Source organism: Aptenodytes patagonicus, chromosome Z (genome assembly GCF_965638725.1).
Source record: "Aptenodytes patagonicus chromosome Z, bAptPat1.pri.cur, whole genome shotgun sequence".
Lineage (NCBI taxonomy): Eukaryota > Metazoa > Chordata > Aves > Sphenisciformes > Spheniscidae > Aptenodytes > Aptenodytes patagonicus.
Window position 1 is genome coordinate 88,578,646 of NC_134982.1, and position 24,846 is coordinate 88,603,491.

At 45.9% G+C, this 24,846-nt stretch overlaps 1 protein-coding gene across 3 annotated transcripts in view; it reads right to left on the minus strand.

Moving 5' to 3' along the window:
- Positions 1-18,524: 18,524 nt before the first annotated feature.
- ELL2 (elongation factor for RNA polymerase II 2) overlaps positions 18,525-24,846 on the minus strand; it is a 44,814-nt gene continuing 38,492 nt past the window's right edge. For all 3 annotated transcript variants that reach the window (XM_076362380.1, XM_076362379.1, XM_076362381.1), the window contains 3 exons: positions 23,058-23,229; positions 22,036-22,080; positions 18,525-21,897 (listed from right to left, as the gene is read on the minus strand). In XM_076362380.1, the coding sequence (XP_076218495.1) occupies positions 21,781-21,897; positions 22,036-22,080; positions 23,058-23,229 (334 nt within the window). In that variant the 3' untranslated portion in view covers positions 18,525-21,780. The remainder of the gene's footprint in view (positions 21,898-22,035; positions 22,081-23,057; positions 23,230-24,846) is intronic.

The following is a 24,846-nucleotide window of genomic DNA, read 5'->3' on the forward strand; positions in this document are numbered from 1 at the left end:
ACTGGAGGCTTGCCAATGTGACGCCCATCTACAAGAAGGGCCGGAAGGAGGATCCGGGGAACTACAGGCCTGTCAGTCTGACCTTGGTGCCGGGGAAGATGATGGAGCGGTTCATCTTGAGGGTGCTCACAAGGCATGAGCGGGACAACCAGGGGATCCGGCCCAGCCAGCACAGGTTCATGAGAGGCAGGTCCTGCTTGACCAACCTGATCTCCTTCTGTGACCAGGTGACCCGCCTAGTGGATGAGGGAAAGGCTGTGGATGTGGTCTACCTGGACTTCAGCAAGGCCTTTGACACCGTCTCCCACAGCATTGTCCTAGAGAAGCTGGCGGCTCACGGCTTAGACAGGTGGACTCTGCGCTGGGTCAGAAACTGGCTGGACGGCCGGGCCCAGAGAGTTGTGGTGAATGGAGTTACATCCAGTTGGTGGCCGGTCACGAGCGGTGTTCCCCAGGGCTCAGTTTTGGGGCCGGTCTTGTTTAATATCTTTATTGATGATCTGGATGAGGGGATCGAGTGCACCCTCAGTCAGTTTGCAGACGACACCAAGCTGGGCGGGAGTGTTGATCTGCTCGAGGGTAGGAAGGCTCTGCAGAGGGACCTGGACAGGCTGGATCGATGGGCCCAGGCCAACTGTATGAGATTCAACAAGGCCAAGTGCTGGGTCCTGCACTTTGGCCACAACAACCCCATGCAGCGCTACAGGCTTGGGGAAGAGTGGCTGGAAAGCTGCCTGTCGGAAAAGGACCTGGGGGTGCTGGTCGACAGCCGGCTGAACATGAGCCGGCAGTGTGCCCAGGCGGCCGAGAAGGCCAATGGCATCCTGGCCTGTACCAGAAATGGTGTGGCCAGCAGGAGTAGGGCAGTGATCGTGCCCCTGTACTCGGCCCTGGTGAGGCCGCACCTCGAATACTGTGTTCAGTTTTGGGCCCCTCACTACAAGAAGGACATCGAGGTGCTGGAGCGTGTCCAGAGAAGGGCAACGAGGCTGGTGAGGGGTCTGGAGAACAAGGCTGATGAGGAGCGGCTGAGGGAACTGGGGTTGTTTAGCCTGGAGAAAAGGAGGCTGAGGGGAGACCTCATCGCTCTCTACAACTACCTGAAAGGAGGTTGTAGCGAGGTGGGGGTCGGTCTCTTCTCCCAAGGAACAAGCGATCGGACGAGAGGAAATGGCCTCAAGTTGCGCCAGGGGAGGTGATGGATGTGAGGAAAAATGTCTTTACTGAAAGAGTGGTTAAACATTGGAACAGGCTGCCCAGGGAAGTGGTGGAGTCCCCGTCCCTGGAGGTGTTTAAACGATGTGTAGATGAGGCGCTTAGGGCCATGGTTTAGTGGGCATGTTGGTGTTGGGTTGATGGTTGGACTCGATGATCTTAGAGGTCTTTTCCAACCTTAATGATTCTATGATTCTATGATTCGTCCAGGTTGGGTGCAGGGGGCAAAGTTCGGCACTTCCCAAAATGCCCATCGCTGGTGTTGGGGGCATGACCCAGCGTCGATGCAGGGGACGGGACAGATGTCACCACCAGCATCTGTCCTGTGTCCTTCAACATGCAGAAAATACGTTTGCTGTTCTCATCAGCCTCACTGATAGCAGAAAGCTCAGTTTTTGAAAATTACAGCTTTAAAGAAGAGGGAAGGTGAAGGTACTGAGGTTGTTGGTGTTTTGTGGGAGGGCAAGGCAGCTTGGTCCAGACTGCGGGAAAGTGTTAGGGTAAAGAAGGCTGCTAAAAAACCGGTGCAAAAACTGGAGTCTTTGTGGAGGCAGACTTGGTGGGAAAAAAGGCCGGTTCATGGCAGCAGGCACAGGCAGGGGTCGAGGCTTACCCACATCTTATGGTTTGCGGTGAACTCACCTGGCCAAGCTGTCTGCAAGTAGACCTTTTTCTAATCAATATGTTTGCAGCCATAATTCACCATGTGTGGCCTTGAGAGGAACTTGCACTCGGTATTGTACTTTTCTAAAGAACAAAAGAAAAAAAAAATTGCTTGGACACTCTTTTCTGCTTTAATTTTCCCTGTCTGGCACACCTTGAGTCAAGTGATTTCATGGGATGACTTGAACAGGTTTCACACAGGCACAGGACACACCACCTGAAAAAGGGGGTTTTCTCAGCTGGTCCTTGCAGGTGTCACACAACCAAAGCCTGGTTTGTTGGAGGACATCATTTATGCTCTGGCACCGTTTTGGACCCTTTTTTTATTAACTTTGACGTAATTAAAAACATCTCATTTCTTCTCTGAGTCTCCCGTGGGATATGTCAAATAAGAAGTAGGAATTGAAGGACTAGGTGAAAACAAACAAGACTGGAAAAAAAGTAAGCAGAAAGGGCACAAGCCCAACCTGTTCTTGTTCTCCTGTGCAGCAGCTATTAAGTGCTGAGTAACGTAGCTGGTATGTGAGGCAAAAGACGTACTGCTTTCATCCTGTCTCTTTGAAGAATTGTTATCTGAAGGAATTCAACAAACCCTGCTATAGGGTGCTTAAAACTTCAATTTGTCTTTTTAAAGTAATGATGTCTTTCTAGTGATAATGGTATATCTATTCACCAATCTTAAGTCTATTAGTTATGATCATGAAATCCTGGGGCATTGGTCTCATTTAGGTGCTACATTTTTGTAGATTTATTTTATAGCACTTGCAGCAGTTTGGTTACTTCTGTTTTAGAAAACCCCAAACTGGGATGCAGCTGGGTTAAGAGAATTTGCTACGGATGACACAAGAAATCAGCTGGAGATCCCTCTTGACACTGTTTTAACACCAGATCTCAAGCCTTCCTTCCAGTGAACTTAAACCTTTGGGTTTTTTGTGCAGATTAGTTTCAAAATTTGTGGCGAAGCCTGCTCCATGTTTGTTCAACAGAATAAATAATCCTCATGTTTGTTTTACATATGTAAAAAAACCCCCAAACCTTTCTTGTTCATGTTTGCTTATTGGGCAAAAGCCAGTGTTTTTAATTGGCCGCACTGCTCAAGACAGGAGCCCGAATTAACCTTTTGTGTCTCTACATGGATTTCGGTGCAGGGGCACTGGGAATCATTTTGGTCAAGCATCTCCTCCTTGGCCTGGCTTCCGTTAGTGATTTTTCCGTCCTCTGTTTCTGGTCGATGTTTGTCTTGTGGAGGAGATTTCCTGTCTTTATGTTTCTCTACGTGTAATAATGTTCCCTGGGTGATGGAGGATTTGTTTAATTGAATAATATTGCAGCTGAGAAGTGCTTGGAGTCATTTATCGCGCTGGACTGCTGGAGGGCTGGAATTCAGTATATTTCCTCTTGCTTTTGTAATTCTATAAAAATGTCAAAGCAATTTCCTAGTGACAATGCTACTGCTCAGCAGTGTGTTTGGAGCCTGTGTGAGCCACTGTCACTGCACTCTCTTGCAGGCTTTTTGTATCCACAGTCTTTCCTTTCACTCCTGTTGATACGCATCAGCCATGAAGTCAGCTAGGTTATTTGAGTGTAAGAGAAGAATTGGGGCCATAAGAGTTATGATAGGTACATTGCACTGAGCAGAGGAAGAGGAAGGAAAATGTTGTGAGAAAAATAAACAACACATATATCAAACTAGTATTTCTTTTGACTTCTGTGCCAATAAATCTCTATATTTGTGTGTATTTCTGAGGGGAGCATATATGTACTTAATACTACTATGTACCGTACATTTCTGAGAATTCTTGTAAAATGATCGAGTCGGACTACTGGTTGTTTTTTTTCTGTTATGAGAAGCTGTGTTGCCCTGGTGTTAACACAGGCGTTGTTTTGAAGAGAAACAAGGAGACATGGTCCCCTCCTCCTTTGCTTTGGAACATAGAAAAGTTATTTGCAAATCAGTTTGTAGCTGGAGCTGGGAGATCAAAGCTAAAAATAATCCTTACTTTCAAATGTATTCTCGCTTGCGTTACCCAAGTAGAGTAGACTGTAAAATCTTCACAAAGCAGATCTTAAATGTTTGCGAGATCACCTTCAGTGTTTGTAAATTGGTCTGAAGTTGGAGCATCCTATCGATATACTCCAAAACCTATGCAGAACTTTTTAACTGAAAAAAAGAATTGGATACAAATGGGTAAGAACAAGGCTTGCATGTGTCAGTTCTGCGTGTCTGGGCTTTGAATAATGCTTGCTGCCAGATTTCATCCCATTGCTGCTAGCCTGTCAAAAACAGACCCAGTTTTTCCGAGGACTTGCTTCCTGGCTAACGCTAGGCATCATGCCTCCAGCTGCATGCGTCTCGGCCAGCGCTGGCTCACCCAGACGTTTCCCAAGGATCTCCTTTCTGCAGTCGTGTCCCTTCCGCGGTGCTGGGACTGGCCAAATCCGGACCCGAGGCAGTGCCATACGGTGCCTGCTCCAGAAGAGGGTGCAGGCAGATGGCAGAAGCAGCCCTGCCCGTGGCAGGTAAGGAGCAGCAGCCCAGCAGCTCCTGCTAAGTGTCTCCCATTAGATGACGGAGCCGGATGTTTGTTCTGCACGGTGGCTGCGGGATGTGGATTTCCCAGACAGGTGTCCAGGTAATGCTGCTGTCACTGATGCTGGGACAGGGACGGCAATGAGTAGGCGCTTACAGAATATGCAAGGAATTTGCAAAATGCTTTAAAAGCTTTTGAAACATGAAGGCAGCTGGGCTTCCCCCCCCCCCCCCCCCCGTGTTGAAATCGTAGACAGGCTCCACTCTTGCCAGGTACATCCACGAATCCCGATCGGTGCTGAGGGTATACTAGGAAACCTTCCAGCCTCAGGCTCTGTTGACAGCATAATGCCACCGTGGTTTTGTTGCCAGTGTGACTGAACTTCTTAAAAAAAGGGGTGGAAAAAACCCCAACATCGAATAACTGGATATGAAATGCCATTTCCCTTACTGCATTTGTTGGGGTTTTTTTGCTGGTCCTTAATTACTGGAGCACCTGCAGAGTGATTTAAGGGGGTCCATCCCCTGGATGCTAAAGCATCCAAGCAGAAGGTGGTGATGCAGAGGGACACGTCCAGCTGCTTCTGGTGCCTCATCGGGAAGTAAAACAGGAGATTTGCCTGTGAAGTGACTGTTCCCTCTTTCTGAAAGGGAATGAGGAGGCTGGATATCATCCTTGAAAACTCAGTGGATGTAGGTGCCAATTTACTTGAGTATGTCCTCAGATAGTTTGAACTTTATGAAAACGGAGCTTCTGCAGGGTTTTAATGCATTACCCTGCCTACGGTGAGAAATCTGTAGCCATGCCCCAACGTTGCTGCCCCTGGACCGCCGTGATGGGTGGCCAGGGACAGTCGCTCCCCTTGCTCCCACTGTGCAGGCAGGGGAGGAGAGCCCGGCATCTTTCGGTGCGGCACCCCTCAGGTGCCACGTCAGCGCAGACTCAGCGCTCGGCTCCCAGCTGTGCTGAATCTGTGTTTGCCCCCTGCTTTTGATCATTCCCCCCCTTTTCCACTGCTGAGTACCTTGAAGGAAGCACAGAGCTCAGTGGGGCATCAGGAAAATGGCTGAGACTAGCAAAATCTGCCTGATGTGTCAGAGAAATCACGTTGCATCATTGCTGTGTGGCTCACAACAGGCTCTCTGCATAAAGACTGCGACTTCTTTTTTTTATTATTTTAAATTTAATCTAAGTTTCAGGAATGACCTGTGCCTAAGACATTATCAGCGGGGAGGAAAAGGAAGCAAACCAGGTTTTGGGGAAGCTGTCCATGAAGAGACGACCTGCTATTGTGCAACGAGGAGTTCCACCCGCTCCTGCTGCACAGCCCTCATTAGTCAGAGCCCAGCTCTCCCTGCCTCCATTGGCTTGTGTGACCCCTTGGCAACAAAAAAAAGAAACCCCCAAGCTGGCTCCAGAGGCGGAGTTTCCTAAAAGAAAGCAAGCTTTAGGTCGCTTTCGTCCTCCTGTCGATCTACGGTGTGATGTTAGTGCAAGGGACTCCAGCATCATCTCAAACACGTCCTGCTCCCTGTGTCCCTCCCGCGTTTCTTTGCCCCAGCACACGGTGGATGTGCAGTCCTCCAAAACGCCTGCAGAGGGTTGCAGCGCCTGCAGAGGAGAAGCTGTGTCCACCCAAGGTCACACCTAGGAAACGTTTTCTGCTGAGGTCAGATGCGGTTCTGCTTTTTGACATTCGAGCAACACGGAGGCTCTTGGTGAGGGTTCACCCTTTGCTTTCAGGCACAACAATCCGTCACAGAGCTGAGGCACAGGGTGCCCTTGGAGGCTATTTTAAAATGATAAAGCATCGTCAAAAGGGAAGGAGAAGATATGCTGTATCTTTTGGAGAGAGACAATGTTCACACTGAGGAGTTAATTCAGCTTTTTTTTTTTTTTTGTATTATAGAGATTTATTTTTTGTTTTACAGCGATTTTAGTGTTACAGAGAAAATTACTTATTTTCAAGTATTTTTGAACAAAAAGGAAAGTTGTGCCTTACCAAGGCGATAAGCACTTTGTACGTACAGAAATTAGAAGCAATTCAGATTGTCCTGTTGCTTAAAGGCTGGAATTGCTGTAGAGAGAGATGGTGTGTCACTCAGCACCACAACGATAAACATCTTTAACGTGGAGATAATTAGGGGGTACAATCAGTGGCTGTGTCTATCTTTCACTTTTAGCTGGAATCGGCAGGAAAAAGTGTGTTTGGCTCAGTATGTGGTGAAGGTTGGAGGGGTTTAATCACATTTCTCTTTGCTCCTCTATCATGACATGTCTCCACAACCTGTCACGATAGAGGATACCCCTCCAGCAGCCCGTGTGGAGCGCGTCAGGCTGGCCTCAGCTTTGTTTTAAGAGCAGATGTTTATGTAAATAGTCACTGAGATCTAGGAGTCAAACTTAATCTGTAATTATCCTCGAACAACAGGGTACCCGCCGTTGCACAAGAGATACCGTATGTAGTAACCCGGCTGTTAATTACTGATGGGCTTTCCAAACCCCCATGCGCTCTCCCGTGAAGTTTCCTGGCTTGCAGCCGTTTTGGGGCTGGGCACTGCTGGCGATTGCCACAGCTTGTGTTGACATTTACTTCCCTGCTTCCTGCTGGGAATTCTCAAATGTCAAGAAGCAAAGCTGCACTGCAAGAAGTGGTAAAACAATTTCAATAATTTCAGATTTCCTTTTGGCTGGGAAGCTGAGCCACTGCTCCTGCCAGAGCTGCGACGCACACATCCCACCGGCATCCCTGCTTTTTCCTAGTCCTCTGCGCTTCCACATCTCACTGCCTCGGGGTCGTCCTCCCGTGCCAAATGCGACCTGCTGGGCACGAGCTCAGCACAGCTGGCAGCGGCATGGCATCACTGCCCGAAGCCTTCGGTGCCGGCAGCCACCCGGCACGGTGAGTACCGGTGCCTCTGGACGTGGCAGGAGCAGTGACTCAGTAGGCGACACAGTTCCCTCTGAGTCAGCGCCCAAACTATGATTTTAGTTCCAAGGTATTAGGAAGCTGGAAAAATGAGGCATAGCTCAGAGATCCTGCTTTGCTGTTTGCGAGAAGTAAAAGCAGTAAACTCCAGTCTTGGTTTATTGCTGATTTCCAGAATAAACTTCTGCCTAAAGTTGCCACGGAAGTTCTGCGGGGATCTTTAAAGTAACTTTTCTTACAAATTTATACTCTGCTACATACACCCAATAAAAATCTAATTTCTTCTGGACACACAAGACTGGGGCTGGGGTGTGAGGCAGGCAGAAGCTAAGGGGTGAGTGCTACATATTTTGTAAAGGCAGGCTTTTATTGGAGAGAAGCCAGAGGAGACCAAACTGCAGCATTAATTTAAGGTGCAGTATAGCAGGTGGCTCAGAAAGAAGAACCTCTGAAGATCTGCTCTTACACTACATAATGCCGTGGCTCTGTCAAGGTTTGTACCCTGGATGCCATGAGAGGCAACATAATTTTTATCAAAGTTTGCTTCCTATTTCAAGCCAAGCGAGGTTGCTGAGAAGCAAAAAGTGTTTTGTTTTTAATGGCGCCGTAGCTCTGTGCGGCTTATTATCTGTAAAGAAACAAGACAAAGGAATTGCTGGGAGTTTACAGCGTTCTTGGGTCGTTTGATATCTTTTCTCAAGCAGTGTGCAAAGTGTAAGTATACGAGGAGCACAACATTAGGGCGAAGGTGGTTGTGTGAATCCCGTTATCGCTGCGTCGTTGGGGCCGAAGCACCCCCTGTGAGGCTGGCATATGATGCTGCAGCAATCTGGAGTGTTCGTGTTACCGATGGCATAGCTGTCTGACGTTTCTGTGCATAAACAGGAAGCGTTTTTGTGATCAGAAGAACCAAGCGCAATTAATAAATTAGGTGATTCAGCTCTTCCCTTTTGTCCATGGCAGAGCTGCATCACGTGGGGAAGTGCTGTAGGTCATGACGCAGAGGAGGCAGGGCAAGGCGTGCAAATATTTATCAGTGTGAGTTTTATGTGTAGGAACTGTTGACAAGGATAAGCCATTTTTAATAATCATGGAAAAGCACCTTTGCCAAACGGCCCAGGAATGGTCCTTTTGCTGCCCCCTCCTCTTCCAGCCACCTCCACATGGTGGGCTGATCTGCTTCCATGTTGTGCACCATGATTTGTGTCTCGTTTGGAATTTTTTTCCCCAAGATTTTCTAAGGCCCAAGATTTGCATGCAAGAAAGTTGCACTTGCTGTTCCTGAGGAGACAGCGATTTAATCCTCTGTACACCCTATTGCACTGCCAGTTCCAGCACGCACTTACAGCGGGACCTTCGCTGTAAAGTGCTTTTATATAGCTTGCTGCAGTTAGGCTGGATGTCAGTGGGCAACTGGAGACCTGTGTGTTGTGGGTGCAAGCAGCCATTCAGCTTTGAAATCTGAGCACACAGGGTTTGGGGAGTTACAGTGAGATGCAGCTTGACCTCTACTCAACAAACCATGCTGTCCTTCTCCGAGAGAGACTGACCTACTTTCTTTTTATTACATTATGCCTTTTTGAAAAGCTCTGGCAGTCCTTTTTTGCAAGCGCTGGGTCACTCACTCAAAACATCGTCGGTCTTAGAGGAAACTTTCTATGGGTAAGATGTTAAGCAGCTTTTACAGAAAACGTGAGATCCCAATGCTCTGGATGCAGCGCCACCTTTTGAACTGCAGAAATTTTACCCCAACTGTGAGAAAAAGGCAGACCCAGCCTCTACAAATAGCTGCAGATGCCTGCTCTCTCTGCCCAAAGCAATCAGGGTCCGTGCAAAAGTACCTGCCCCCTCAAGAGGAACAGAGTATTGTCCAGAAAAAAGGGGCAGTCGAGCATCACTCCCAGCACATGTGCATGCTATTTACCGTGCCAGACACGGCAGGAGTAAAGGTGAGGGCACTGACTCGGCTACCCAACGTGGTGAACTGTTTTTTAAGACTTGGAACACATGGCAAATTTTGTGTTGCAGATGTTCTCGCACACCTTGGTACTTTGGGGACCCGGCGGAGATCAAATCTGGTTTTGTAACACTCCTGGCTCAGCCGCAGCCTGAACCTCCTGCAAGGTCTTTCCACAAGACTGATCTTACCAGCAGACCTTTGGGTAGGAACAGGCTGAACCTTGGGATACCTGGGGAAAATTGAACCTTTTGATAGTCAGCGTTCAACTAATTCCTGATGAAGAACAACGATAAATACTGTTACAGCGGTCTGCCACCCTACCCTGGAAAAACGTGCAAGCCTGTGCATGGCTGCCCTGATGAACACAGAAAAAGGCTGGATTCTAGCAGGGAGCGTGCCAGTTTTTGGCAGTGTGGTTCAGGAAGGCAAGCTACCTTAGTGTCGCTCATGGGAGTGGGGGGATTATTGCTGTGCTTCTTTTTCGAACTCTTCTTGTGACTATCTTAATTTCATTACTCTTATTTCCTTTTTCCTCTGGTATTTTTGTCTCTTGCTGTGTGCTTCTCAGAGTGCTTCATGCAGCAAAGAGACAAACTGGACATCTGGTTCAATACTCCGTGGTACTACAATGAGCCGGGGGCGTTGTGTTACAGGGGAGAAGGGACCCTTGCACTGACACGAGCCCCTCGATAGATGTTGTCTCCTCTGCACCCTTCTGCATGCTGTACGTGGATGCCTGGGTGCTCACCGGTGTGCCACCAAAAGTACTTCCTCATAACTTTTTTTTGGTATTGCTACTATTTGTCTTCCACAGCTGAATCAAGTGGGAAGGGAAGGAAAAATGTTATTAGCCACTTCTGACATACGAGGTAATCCGAGTTGAAAAAAGTCAGGTTTGTGGGTACTAGAATTAATGAAATCTGACTTCCTACTGATTTGTCTCTTGTGGCTGGTTATCATCAGAGCATCTAAGGAGGATGAAAGCTCTGATTAAAATTTTTCCTGTGGCTGAAGGAAATTATATGGGGTTTTTCCCCCCAGGTTTTCCCTCTGAAATGTAGTGGGGCATGAGCGCGTCCTGCTGAAGCTGGCGCACAGACGGCAGTGGTTCTGTGAATGTCCCCGGTGATCTGATCTGAAGCCTTCAAAGGCTTCTGATCTGAAACAGTCACCTTCAACAGGGGAGGGTGTCCCTGTATAATCAATTGCTCTTGTAGAGAAAGCATCAGCTTGGAAACAAGGGGAAGAAAAGAGATCTGGAAGAGGCATCATGCACAAAGGTGCTTGGAAGGTCTGTGGATTATAACCCCTTCTCCCCCCCTCAAAAAATAGCAGAAGAAAGGGAAGATACCACTTTAAATGTTGTTAAAATATGTTAAAATTTTAAGGAAATAAAGGTGTTATAAAACACTCAAGTGCTTCAAAAGGCACGGTTACAGTTTCAGTGCAGGAGGAGCTCCGTGGAAGGGGAGGCTGCAGGCACGTGTTCAGTGAGGTAGACGTCAATTTGTATGAAAGAGATGCCCTTCGGATACAGGTGGAGTGGAGTCAGCTGGAGCTGTTCCAGGACAGCCTGCACAGACGGCAGGGCTGGCCTTTGGAAAGGGGTTTTGCTGCACGTCAGCTCGCACGTCACCCTGCAGGGGCAAAGATGCCCGGGAGAGGTGAGATTATTACCCTGCTTCCAGCCGAGGGATTGGCTCCTGCTGTGCTCAGTGTTTGCTTTGCATCAATTGACCTCCACGGTGGTCAATATTTGCTTATCAAAGGCTTCTACTTGCTGTCATTTCAGAGCGATCCCTTCCTTCCCTTGGTTACGCACTCACACAAGATCCCTGCTTTAAACCGGCTAAAACTTCATTGATAACTCTTTGCTCGTAGCACTATGGCAGGGATTGACTGAGTTAATCAAGAAATCCTATAAGAAAAACCCCTGAAAGATATGGAGAGGTTCTTTTTAGGAAGCAAACCCACCTCATTTTCGCTGAAATGCTAATGAAGGACAAAAGGATTTCAGATTTTCCGTAATTAGTTGGGGTTTGAGGGGAATTAAATTTAAATAAAATCACTTGCCTACTCAGGTCTGACTCTTACCATCACGTTTGCTTTCCATGGTGTATAAACACTAGTGACTCTTGCAGTTGTTCATGAGGTTATTTCTCACAGCAATGCCCCATATAAGACCAGGAGGGAGTCACTATTAGAAAAGGTGTGAATATAACCTGCTCAAGTCCTTCCCTGAACTGCCAAGTTCATGAAGAGGACAGAAAGAACTTACATCTGCATTTGCTTAGAAAAACATCCTTATCAGCAAGACAGATGCTGGGTGTTAGGTGCAACCTGAAGCCCCTCTGAGAGAATAATAATAATAATAATAATAATAATAATAATAATAATAATAATAGTAATAATAATAGAAAACCCAAGGAAACCCTCTTCAGCCTAAAAGCACAAAGATCAGTGTCTGGAGAAGGAGACAACCGCAGTGCAAAGTCACCACTTCTAGCTGGTATTTGCAGGAGACCCAAGCGGGGTCAGCTCTCAGCATCCTCCACGACAGGCCCCGTGTGATGACGGGCTTTTAGCTTTTATTGGCTAATTTAGTTAACATGCATTTTTATGTTGAGGCATCATTGTTCCAGCTATGCCTTAATTCTAACCATACGTGTTTCCACAGGGCAAACAGCCTTGAGGAGTTTCAGAGCTCTGATCAAAAAGGGCTGGTGGTTTCCGTCTGCTTTTTCTTCCCGAGTGCTTTATCTCAAAATTCCATAATAGCAGAAACATTCAGAAATTGAGGTATGCTGTCTTGCCAGTCAAAGAAAACACACCGGGTAAGAACAGGGCTCAGTGTGCTTCATTGTAACCGTAGCTTTTAACTCAAGCCCTTAGCTAATTCTCTTAATTAGTGTGGTCGCAGAGATCAATGAGCAGGCACAATTCTAGCTGGCGGCAGCAAAGGACCATCAACATAAGCCCTCTTTGAATCATGTAGAACTTTAGTATTGCTTGTGGGAATCCTTGTCCTCCTGTTTTAACGTTTGTCTCAGGAACACCTGGAATAAAACACTTGCAAAAGGCAAGGATGCAATGTTTCCTTTTTTTTTTTTAAATGTTGCTGGCATAATTTGTGGATTTGCAGTGGGAACAGGATGGAAGGAAAAAAGAGGGGGAAACACCTGTAACCAGCAAAAATACCTACTTTAAGCGTGCTTTAGGTGACAGGTCGCTGATGTAAGAGGTGGTTGAGCAGGGCATCAGGAGGACAGAGGTGCAGATTCTGCTATTCATAGGAAAAGTTGGTTATGTAAAATGTGAACCGATACAGTGAGCGGTGAGTGAAAACTCCTTTTTATGAACAGTAATTGGCGGAAACTGGAGATAAAATGCCATATTTCTGGAAGGCACTTCTGATATCCTGCTCATAGGTAACTGTAGTGCATGGAAGGATTATGCATCTTTTCGGAGAGTCAATCTGAAGCATCTGTTTATGCAAGATGCTGACTGATAGTCTTTGAAGATAGGAATCGCCTATTTAGTAACCTGTCTGCTTCCTCACAGTGCTTACCAATACAACTCCTACCCTTTCAGAAAGACTTAGATAAAAGATGGAAAGATGTCTGTTCTCCACGTCTGTTTGGTTTCTGGCCCCATCGCTGATATTTGCTGCGTGAAGAGCTTGGCTGAGGCAGCGCTGTGTCCCTCTGAGCCATCTCCTTCCCTGCTGCCATCCCAGCTGCCTAACACGCAGGCACCTGCTCTGCTTTGCCTTTACCTGAGCATTTTTCAACCTTGTGCCCAGTAATTGTCAGTGCATTGGATGCTCTGTGCACAATATACAAGAAAGGGAGGATGAGACGATCTCGTCCTCCTTCCCCTCTAGGGCAGGTTTTTTCAGGAGAAGAGAAGACAGGCAGTGCCCAAGAGACTGTGGTCAGTGGCATCCCATAACTACCTTCTCAGAGGTCCAAGCCCAAGTGTCTCTTGTTAGTTCTCTCTTCTACCCATGACAATCTTGGCTGGAGCCATGACATGGTCTGTTCTGTTCATGACTTCCTGGTGCAATGAGTTAGGGATGCTTCTGAAATGCTTTGTGGAGTGTTGCCTTGCCCAAGGACCTCACTGCTTTGGAGGTCAACTTCTACAATTTGCTGATTCTCTATCAATAGCTGATGTGTTTCCCTTATTTTCACACCATTAAAATTCCCACAGTCCTTCAGCTCTCGTCTCTGGCATGGATGCTGAACGTCCTGTTGGGTGACCTGTGACTGCATGATACTTGGTCTCATTCTTCTGTTTTCACAAACTTTAAAGAATTCCGTAACTCCAACAGGAGTGTGGTTACGGCCACAGCTCAGTTACTGGTACGAGCAAATGAACAGGCCATGTATAATGGGAGCAGATGCCTGCAGTAACCTGCTCCTTAGCTGGATGCGGTGGCGTGGCATTTGTAAGTGTGAGACATGAGCAACAGGCCACCTCGGCCGTACCACGATGCCGATCCAGGATGCCAGCAAAACTTCTGGGTCAGGAAAGACACTTCCAGATGCAGTTGTGGTCCTTTCCTGCCAGATAGCTAGGAAGATGCTTTCACTGGGAAAGCACACAGCAAGCCTGCTCTGAAACACGACCATTGTTTCCACACATCACACCATTGTTTTGGTTGTCAATGGGCCTTGAAAGATGCTAGAAAGGACAACTTTGTGTGTATTGTTCCACAATTGTCTGCATTATCTGCATTTGCTCCTTACAGTGCTGCAAGACATTCTAGGGGACACCTTCCGTTTGCTTCTCTTGAAGCACTTGCTTTGTCCTTCCTCTCCTGATCTGCAAAATTGTCACTAGTTTCCAGTTCCCTGTTCTGCCCTTCTCATCCTGTGCTGGTTCTCTTAGCACTGTCCTGGGGGTGGAGGAGCTTTATGAACATCAGCCTCTCTGCATTTTTCATTGTCCATCAGCCTTTTTCAGTGGTTCTGGAAGCAGGAGGCATTTCAGCCAAGAACACTTATTAAGACTGCTTTATCTTATCTTTGCTGCCACTACTGTAAATCTGTGAGGACCTGCTCGTCTTCTGTTTCCTGAAAGCTTGTCTGGTGAAATTTTGACCATGTTGTGACAAAAATGTGCAACTGCAAGTGATTTACAGTGGGAAGGGATGCATGGATGGATGGTTAGAAATCATGCAGAGGATTGGCATTAAGTTTGCTGCAGATCACAGTGATAACAGCTGGCATCTTGTTTCTGGGGTTGTGACATGGTATGCAGCCATCAAGGGTTATCTGGGGATGGTTTGTGCCCACTTCACAGCAGCGGTAGCAGGGGAAGCTCTGCTAGTGGAGAACAACACAGTAGTTGCTGTCCTTAGCAGTCTCATATAGGAGAAGACCACAGTCGCTCTTAGAAAATGCTGCAGAAAGTGTTGTCAGCATGAAGGCAGACGCATCATCCAGTCCTCGTCTGCTCCAGAAGCCTCAGATTGCAAGACAGAGAAGACAAACCCCTAAGGCAGCGACACTTCACCCAAGTATAGCGGGTTGTTTGGAGTGGAAGACTGAGTTCTGGTCAAAGCTTCATGTTTAAAAGGCTTGCAGTTATTCTTCCTCTCCCGGTCAGTATTTTTGGCTTTCCAGCGAAGAGATGTCCTCATAGACTTTTTTACAGCGTGGGTTTAGCATTCAATGTTGTTACTAGAAAAATGGCTATTTTAAAAGCCTGTTTTTCATTAAGTCTTGAAGCCGTTCTTAGCCTTGTGCACATGGCGTCATGTTCAGAAAGGAGGAGGAGGTTCAGGCTTAGTGATGGAGGGGAAAAAAAAAAATCCTCCAGTACTGAGACCTTTCCCTTTTCCCAGTTCCACTCTGCTCCCGGCTGCTCGTTGAAGCCCAGCTGCCCGAGGAGAGCGGGGAGAGTCGGTTTATCTCACCCCATCCCCGCTGAGCACCCGGAAGGTTGCTGAGCTGGGTGCACCCAGGGCATCAGCAAGGGCTTGGGCAAAGCGTGGTGTGCTTCTATGGAGGGGAGGTACTCATGTGAGGAGGCTCCCCTTCGAACAAGCAGCACAGCGGACAGCTTGCAGGACTGCACCTCTCCGCCTCTGCACAGGCTGAGGAAGCGTGTAACGCGTAAGTGAGCTTTGACGCTTTTCTTCTTTACAGAAGGTTGGAGCTGTGCACTCATGAGGATGCTTTGAGAGGGACAGAGCCTTCAAGAGGGAGGGGGAGCAGTAGAGCTGTGGTCTGCGGGACACCCGGCTGGTGGAGCTAAAAACAACGGCTGAGCCTAAGGACACCGCTGCATCCATCTTCATCTTGTGCTGGCTGCTGGCTGAGTCCTTTGCTGGCCAGGGAGGTAGACTCAGCTAGAGGAAAGCCAGCCCTGATTTTTACTTTTGTGGCTGGGGGGGGAGAAATCTGGGTGTTTCTTAACCTGAAAGATTTTCCACGTAATCTGGAAATTTACCTGGGAGCTTCAAGGTGAAGATGAACACATAAAGTTCTCACTATTCTTTGCTCAGGATGAAGACTCGGGGGCTCACTGTGGGCAGTAAGTGCATAACCAACAACTACATCAGTTCTTTTAAATGCCAGCCACAGTCTGTTAACATGAAAAAATAGCCAGACAAGTTGGAGCCACGACAGCCCCATTCTCTGTGAAGGGCAGAGAAGCTCAATTTCATACATGAGAATTTCTAAAGACCAGGGTATCTTTTTATTTATGTTCATGCTGCCATTTGCTTTTTCCTACACTAAAAATCTTACCAGTGTCTTACCATCTAGCTGTTTCTGTGACGTGGTAATTATTTTTCAAGCAGTGGGCTGGCAGTCAGAGCAGAACCAGAGCCGGCAGAGGCTGAGTTTATCAACCTGCCAGAAAACCCACTCTTTTACTGACCGCTGTGTGTGCAACACGCATGACCTGGCAGCTCTCCCAGGGTAAAGCTGAGGAGGGTCCTGCAACCTGCCTGCGGCTCCAAAACCAGCCTGGAACAAATCACACATCAGTGTGTTGTTTGAGGAACTCCAGAGTGCTTCTCCTTGCCGGCCTTTTGCAACAGCCATGATCAGTCCCACCTCTCTGGCAGGGGGAACAGGGTTACTAAAGCAATGGTCAGCTGCGAGGCTGCCGGTCGCCCACAGCAGAAGGTAGGGACCAGCCCATTCACAGGAGCAGCATCACCACCACTGCTGCAAGCTGTGATGCTCAGTTCTGTTTTGCACCGCGGGTAACCCCAGCTGTGGGCTGGTGGGGGACAGAGGAGTGGTGACAGCCTCCTGGCGATGCCAGCAGGACAGTCAGGCTGCCAAGCCCCCGTCACCTCCCTCCCCCAGGGACACTGTGCCCTGCCCTTGGTCCCAAGGGTCTCAAGCAGCCTCCTGGCCTTCAGGGATGCTCCTGCTTTGTTCCCCAGCTACTACCAGGCATCAGCAGAGCTTGAAAGTTTGAAAAGTTTAATCATTGAAAAAGCCACTAAGCTCTTGATTACTGTTGTACCTTGCAGGGTGATTCCCAGAGAATAATTCTGCATTTTCTTAGCATTGCATTTTCAACCGGGCTTTAGAGGAAGTTCTAAAGGAGATGCCTTTGGCACCTTAGGAGATGATGCAAGCCCACCTGTACTGCTCAGTGGAAATGCCCAGCTGGCCATTAAGCCAGTGAAGAACCAGGAGCAGGGACCTCGGCTCCGGGATGTGTGACCAGCACTGAGCTGGGCAGCCGGGCACGGTCGAGTTACGACCCTCGTACTGCTCCCAGCCCTCCGCTCTCTGCTGCGCTGCTCATCCTTCTGCATAAGGCTTTGTCTAAATGAAAAATATGACTATTTCTGTACCTGTTCAACATCAAACTTTAAGCTTTTGCGCAGAGCTTTCAGGAAAATGTAAACTTGCTTCAGGACTAGGGTTGAAATAGAAAACTATAGAAATATACATGCTAGAGGAGCACTTGGGAGTTCAGGAGCTAGAAGAGTTAGATCCAAGCTGTGCAGAGCGTACTGATGGCTACAGCTCTCATAGCACTGACCTGTTGTGCAAATGCAGGCTAACCCTCAGGTGTAGAATGTATTTTCTAATGGAAGCCAATAGCTTAGTACTTAAAAACTGATTTTTAACAGGGATGTACAGCAGCTTTCCACCTTTCAGGCAACTATAACTTATTAGATTGGTAACTTTTTAGGGTTTTAAAAAGAGTGGTGGGTTTTTTTTTCTGTTTGGGGAGGTGTTATTTTGGTTTTGGTTTGGTTTTTAGGGATCTGGATCAAATGACAGCCAGAAATGCATGGGCCTGTTAAGTACGTGGAAATCACACATCCTAAAACAGTTCATGGGCACAGTGAAATGTGAATCAGAATAAGAGTATCTGCTTGTAAAACCTTTATCCATCCATCAGTTTCATATTTACAGCCAACAATTAACCGTTGAGAGTGATGCAACCATCTTGTACCAACAGTTAGCGAGCAACAGATAAGCAGTTTCTGTGGAGGGGAAAGCCCTGGCGATTCAGCTGTCAGCCGGACCCGAGACAGTGCTGCTGCTTGCTTCCCTGCGTGGCGCTGTGCGTATCGGCAGGGGAAGAACCCTGTGGCCTGTGACAGTTTCGCAGGTGCTTAAATTTGCTGGGTATCAAAGTGTTTTGCCAGGACTATGCCCTGTGCTTTGTAATAAAGCAGCACAGACAGGAGTCCAAAACTTGGAAGAGTGAGAAAAAACAAGAAATGGTTCAGCACGTGAACGTTTTGCTCTTTCAAGTCGGAAATTGGTCCCAGCACCAGATGACAAGGAACACGGGTCATCTGCCAGCACAGGAAGGGGAAGTGAAAGAGGCAGGATATTAAACTTGAGGCAAAAAGAGGGAGAGCAGTTAGAAACAGAGGACGATCTGCAGGGAAAATACCTACATACGCCTGCTTTCAGCTCTAACTGAGGCAGCACGCTCGGTCAAACAGGCCGGAACAAATCGCCTCCTGTTCACTGGCATTCATTCAACGCACATCTTTCTCGTTTCTCTGTCTACACTTGACAGCAGCACTCTTGCACGCTTCGTAAATTAGCAGCAGGACGTTACGGCGAGGTGAGGTACCACCGACGTGCCCCTTGCACATCAGCAGAATCCAGCCCGCGCTCCCACGGTAACGCAGCAGTCCCCGCGGCAGCGTTCGTCGCACTGCTTCATCGCAGAGATGTAGGAGGACCCCCCTGCCCCCAGACAAGGAAAGACCAAAGTCTCAGGATTGCAAAGTTAACGTTTTATTGAACTCAAATTGATGTAGAACAGAGGGGCAACAATGGCTCAAGTGTTCATTAACAAAACGCCCCAGGATGTTTCACGGACAGAGTCTTAATACAGTTTGTATGGAAACAATTGAAAAAGTTGTAAAATACTCTCAGGGTCAGAAAGGGGGACTCACAGCCCTGCTTTAAGCCTTCGTGTTCCCAAATATTGTCCTCCCTTCATCAATTTCATATCCTTCCCCAAAAGAAGGTTATGGAATTGCTGGCCACATCCCTCCCCCATCAGGTACAGAAACAAATTATAGTAAACTTATGAAAAGAACTATACTTCAAAGTAGCCATAGGTCTTTGCATAAATCAACATTTACTTATCTAGAAAGACTGTTTATAACATTACTATTTTAAAAAAGCTAACAAACGAGCAAAGTTACAATACCAACACTTTAACCCAATTTCTGTTTAAAACCTGTTGAAGTAACTTGCCTCCAACACTTGTCTACGTGTTTTACAAAACATTTCCAAAATATTTCAATATTAGGTTTTGGGTTTTTTTTGGATAACTGACAAGGTGAACTGAAGACTTAAAAGCAGTCAAGTGAGCTGCTTCAAGTGACAGTTTAGAGCGTATCTACAGTTTAAAAAAAAAAAATTACTTTGGGCACAGCTTTTCTCCCTCAAACCCCAGCAAGACTGGAAACCAATCCTCCTAACCTATGGTTTTTTAAGCCAGCTGGAAAGGACTATTGCCTCCCTTTCGACCATGTGTGTGTATATATATATATATTTTTTTTTTTTTTTTTTAAATAAACTGTAGTGAGATTCACAGTTTCCACGAAGGAGACGTGCACAGTTGCCCCTCCTCTACATCAGTCATTTGCTTCAGATTTGTAGTAGTGTAACCCCAGCCAGGACGCCACCACGGGCAATGTTGGTTTCTCTGAGCGAGCAGGCCAGTTTTACCGGAAAGGCAGTAAGACAGTCAGAGGCCCCACTTCAGCGGGCTCCCAACCTTTGCTGAACAGGAATGTCAGCTCCAGGGAAACACGAGACATATGTAGATTTACAGCACTGTTTTGCAATACGTAGGCTGTCGGCGTCTGAAATGCTCCATGCAAACGGGCAAAACCTTCAATTAAGGCCCTTACAGTAGCTTGTCAGGTCTGACGATGATATGCAGTGCTGGACCTCTGAAGCAGCGCTAACCTCCAGCTGCAACACGTACACAGCCCGTAAACCAGAAGATGCATGCGAACACAGGCCAACGGTAAAAGGTGTGTGTGTGGGGGAAATCAATTCAGTGCTCTGGGCCTCAGTTACACGCGACAGCACCACGAGTGATCGCAACACGCGGAGACAGTTGTAGCAGCACGGTCTGTCCCATAATGGCAGTTAACGTCGCACCCAGGCACACAGCTTACAGAAAAAGCACAGAAGCGCTGAAACGGGTCCCAGTATTGGGAACGTCACACTATTTTAATCTGAACAGCCACTTTGTTTCTAGGTTGAAAGCTAACCGCCCAGCGCAGCTGCAGCAGAACTGGGGTGAATGTAACAGTCCCTGCGTTTACACCTGGGCACGGCTGCGTGTGTATGCTCGGGGCCGAATTCAGCCGTCAAACCCAGACTTGTTTTTGAAGAGCTACTTGCAGCTCCTCACGGGAAGCAAGAATTCTTCTCTTCATTTTGCCATTTGAAATGTGGAGTTGAAAACAACTGTACTAACCCGAGGGATCCAAAGGCAACTTGGCCTCGAGTAAGTAACACAAATACCGCTGCCGTGCAGCAGAAAGGGATGCACCTTGCCTGCCATTCCGTCTTCATGAATGTCTTTGAACCCACAAATTTAAGGCAAAAATTCAATTGCTCCCATTTACCTGAATGCATGTGTTCTGGCAATCAAACATCTTCTGGTTTACAGTGATACAGAACAGGTTTTTTTGATGCTGGAGATAAGTCTATTAGCGACACTACCAAAATTTTGGCAAAAATTCTAAAATCAGGTTTGTAAACAGAATGCGTCCCTTTTCAATTGGCAGCATTTTGAAAAGACAAACACAGTAAGACACACAAAGATTTTGCTCAATTATGACCAAATGACACGTGTTTTCACATGATAAAGTAAGCAATGTTTTACATCAAAATAAACGAAAAAAACTGCATGAAATGAAAGTTTGTGCTGTTTGGTGATCACAGTATTTTATAGTTAAATACATCTGTTCTTTGTTATATTCCTGGCACCCAGGACAAAAATCTTTAAATATATATTTCACGTAGACAATAGCTTCTTTGCATATCTCTCCTCAAAAAATACTTTATAGTAGTATATAAATAGGTAACCTACATGTCTAATTTTATAATCTTGCCCAAAAACTATATATCTGTTTCATATTTTAAAGTATCAATTTCCCCAATATTATTAAAGCTGAGAAACTATTGAAATGGAAATGCTCTCATCTTCCACAATAGAAGTAGCAATTTCATAGGAAAAACCTACAGCAACACTCGTCAGTTGTTTTAACCTGAGCGTTTGGCCTACTTGGAGTAGCAGCTTTTTTCTCTTCCCCACCAGGCACGCTCACACCCACACACCCTTGCACACGCACAGTACAAGCACACACTTCCAGACACTGGTAGGCCACGTAGCGCTTCCCAGGTGCTTCAGCGAAGTAGGAAGCAGTGTAGCTAATAATTTAACTACACTAAGTATACACAAGCAAACACCTTAAGGCAACCACTGCAATGGGGGGTTTAAGTTGCAGGGGTGAGTTTCTGTTGTAACAAAATGGGCTGTATACAGCACATATACATGCCTCTTTAACCCTCCAAAACAATGTGGTGTTTTTTTTTTTTTTATTTTGTGCAAATTTCTAAACTTTCTACCATTTAAGGCAAAGAGTTTGCATTAACAAGAAAGGTCAGAAAACAGCCTTATATTTATCCAAAAGCATTTCAATTTGATACAATATTTTCTTAAAATGTGCACAACTTCATAGTAAAGGTACTGGGTCCCCAGCATCTACTGATAAAATTATTTCAATGGACAAACATAAGTCTTGAAGAAAAGAAGGGACCGGAAAAAGCAGCTTCAAATATGCATATAAGCAACATCAACAACAACAAAAGTAGTTAAGTCTGCTAATACTGAAATGTCTGTAATGCAGAAGTTTGATAATTTTTAGAATCTTCGAGCAACTAATCTTAGGTTTTAAATAAATAAGCTATAGTTCATTCACATGTCCTGGTCGAAGCAGAAGACTAGTGCCATGACTCTGCTTGCCGTTGGTCAAATTCCCCTATTAGTCTCTTAATATGAGACAGCTTGTTGTGGAGATACTCGCATCTGTATTTCTCTTCATAGTAGTTGGGGCTAGACTGTAAAGATAAGATAAAAGGAAAATTAGGGCATGAAAAGATTTCTGCAGAGTTTAATATTTCATGTCCTTTGCTTAAAAATAGCCTTGAGCCAGTCTCGGTGATTACTACCTCCCACAAATCTGGTGTGACACGTACCTGTTTTATCTTTCGATACTCTTCTAAGACTTCCTCATGAAGGATCTTCAAGGGAAAAAAAAAAATATCAAGAACATTTCACTACTACCAGAAAATGCAAGTATATGTAAAACACTAAAAAATACACTCAGTTTTACTCAACATGTTTTCTTATCCATAAGCCACACCACTCTCCTGCATTACAAAAATAAACTCCCAACCTCCGAATATGACCCAAGATCTGCAATTAAACCTGTGAACAGGCAACAGAAGGAGCACGTGTTTGAAGATTCCCTTTGAGAAGTCGCTCACAGACAGTTCAAACAGACGGAGTCTGAGGGCTGAACGACTTTTTGCAGGGTTTTGTCAAGCTACAAAAATCAGAGCTAGCCCATGCAGGGTCTGAGCATGTATGCAAACTCTGCAAGGTTTCCCTTTGTCTGATTGAGCAGCCCCAAGGATTTTAAAATATTCCTTCTGCTCACAAATACATTTGCAATCTGGCCAAAAACTGAATAAAAGCAATCAAAAATCCTCAGTGTCCACACAGAATTAAAGAATTCTGATAATGAATTTGTATGTCCAAATCGGAGAAGTCCAGGCTGGAAAGCCAGAACATCAGGTTTTTAATACCCTTCTCTGCTAAAATTGTAGCTAGAATCAGCCACCTGGAAGATGAGTAGGTTGTGGCCGTAGGTTTAGTTAAGTGTGTAAAATCACAGGAAATAGAGGGTGAGGAAAACCTTGGGATTACAGCCGCTGTTTTCCAGGCACTTCCAATCTTCTCCCCCACCTGTGTAAGAGCACCCCCTCACCTCGCCAGGATGCCGAGGCGGTCAGCAAAGCCTGAGCCAGTCTGGTACCTCCAGCTATGCGACTGGTTGCTCAGTCTCAGACATTGAACCTGGCAAGTCTTTTAAAACCACGTCAATATAACTTAATAGATAAATATACTGAAGAGTCTGCCTGTGCTGAAAACGTGGACTTTTGGAAGGGATAAGAGGGAGATGAAACACAATCTTCACAGTTTTATCCTTCTTTACCTGATATTCTTTGGACCCTGGAGAAAGAAGCTTCCGTTGCGCATCAAGCTTCATGAATCTCCTGGTGACACTCTCTATCCGAGCGTGCAAGTTCCTGTACTCATCATACTCTGCATTGAAGTCATCCTTGTAACTCTGGCGTTGCTCGTATGAGACTATAGCTATGTATTTTCTAATGGAAAAATAAGCACACGTGCAATTTTACACCAAGGACATTTCATAGTCAGTATCAGGCATAGACACGCAAGCTTTAAGTCAGTTAACTATGTGACTGACTTTGCTTCCATGTGTAAGCACATGTGCTCCAAGAGAATGCGTTTAGGTAACTACAGTAATCTACCATATTTTTGTGACCGTTATTTGCTAATATTTTACTTCTTAGAGTTTTTATTCAGATGCTGAGCAAAAAAAGGTGTGGCATACTTAGAAAACATTAGCAATCAATCATTCAAGTATAGAAGGACCAATAAACACATCAGCTTCAGTGAGATATGAGAAACTGCTAGATTGTAATCTCTTTCTCTGAAGGGACAGGTTAATTAAGTTATAGAGTCATAGAAGGGTTTGGGTTGGAAGGGACCTCTAAAGGTCATCTAGTGCAACCCCCCTGCCGTGGGCAGGGACATCTTCAACTAGATCAGGTTGCTCAGAGCCCCGTCCAACCTGACCTGGAATGTTTCTTTTTCTTTATATTTACCAGACTTCTCCCTCCCCTCCTGCACTGCAAATATGACAAGGCGGCTCAGCACCACTGCTGCGGCTGATGCGGTGCAATCGCACTGCTAGGAAGTATCAGGCGCATCCTGGCTTCACCTACCGTGGTGCTCATTTCAGCTCTGAGCATTGAAGTGCCATCAAAACCTTCTCAAACTCATCCTTCCAACTGAGGAAAGAGCTTGAGATTGCTCCCCACTGTGCTCATCCCCCCACAAAAAAAGCATTTTATTAGAAATTCAGGTGGCACTGACCAAGTTATTCCAGTTATTCTACTGCAGCCTCCTTTGACTTTCACATTTTTAAAAAAAGGCCACCAGTAAAACAGCAGGAAAAAAGCCCAAGCACTGGGCATTTGCAGAAGCTATTGCTCTGTTTTACAACAGTAGAGAAAAATCCTCTTGATAGAAAAGTTTTAATATTCTAAAAAGTATTTAGGCAACCAAATGATTCTGTTAGTACAGCTATTTCGTTTTAAAGCAAGTTCTTTAATACTTGTCACGGATGAAAAACTTTTTTAAATAGCAGGTAAATTTTAACTTTTGGGCATGTTAATCTGATGTGTGACAACTTGTTAAGGAGCTAAAGTTAAACCTACTTATAAAATTAAACTGTAATTTTATAGACTGCAGTATGCCAGTCATTGTAGGTGTGTAACATTTCACATGCAGGTTTAATCCATTTTTATCTTGCATTGTAGTCAAAATGAAGCATCTAAAATTTAAAATTTGAATTGAGATTTTTCTATTTTCTCTAGCTCTTTGGTCTGCAATTCTGTGGTGGAATTGGATATTTTGCTGTAGCTTCAAGTTAGTCAGTGGCCATTTTACATCAAAGTTTTAGAAATAACTTTGATGGTTAACTCCTGTTAGCTCATATGTAGGCTTTGTAGTGCCAGACTTGAAAGCCTGCTATCTTCCCTCCCCACCTTTCCAGCTCAGATGCACTAAGCAGCAAAAACACAGGAAAGATGTTCAAATTTACGTATTCAGTATTTCAGTATTCAGTTTTCTTCCTGTATTGCCTTGCCTCTAAAAAGAAAACAGTGCATGTTCATATTCCTTTTATATTGTGT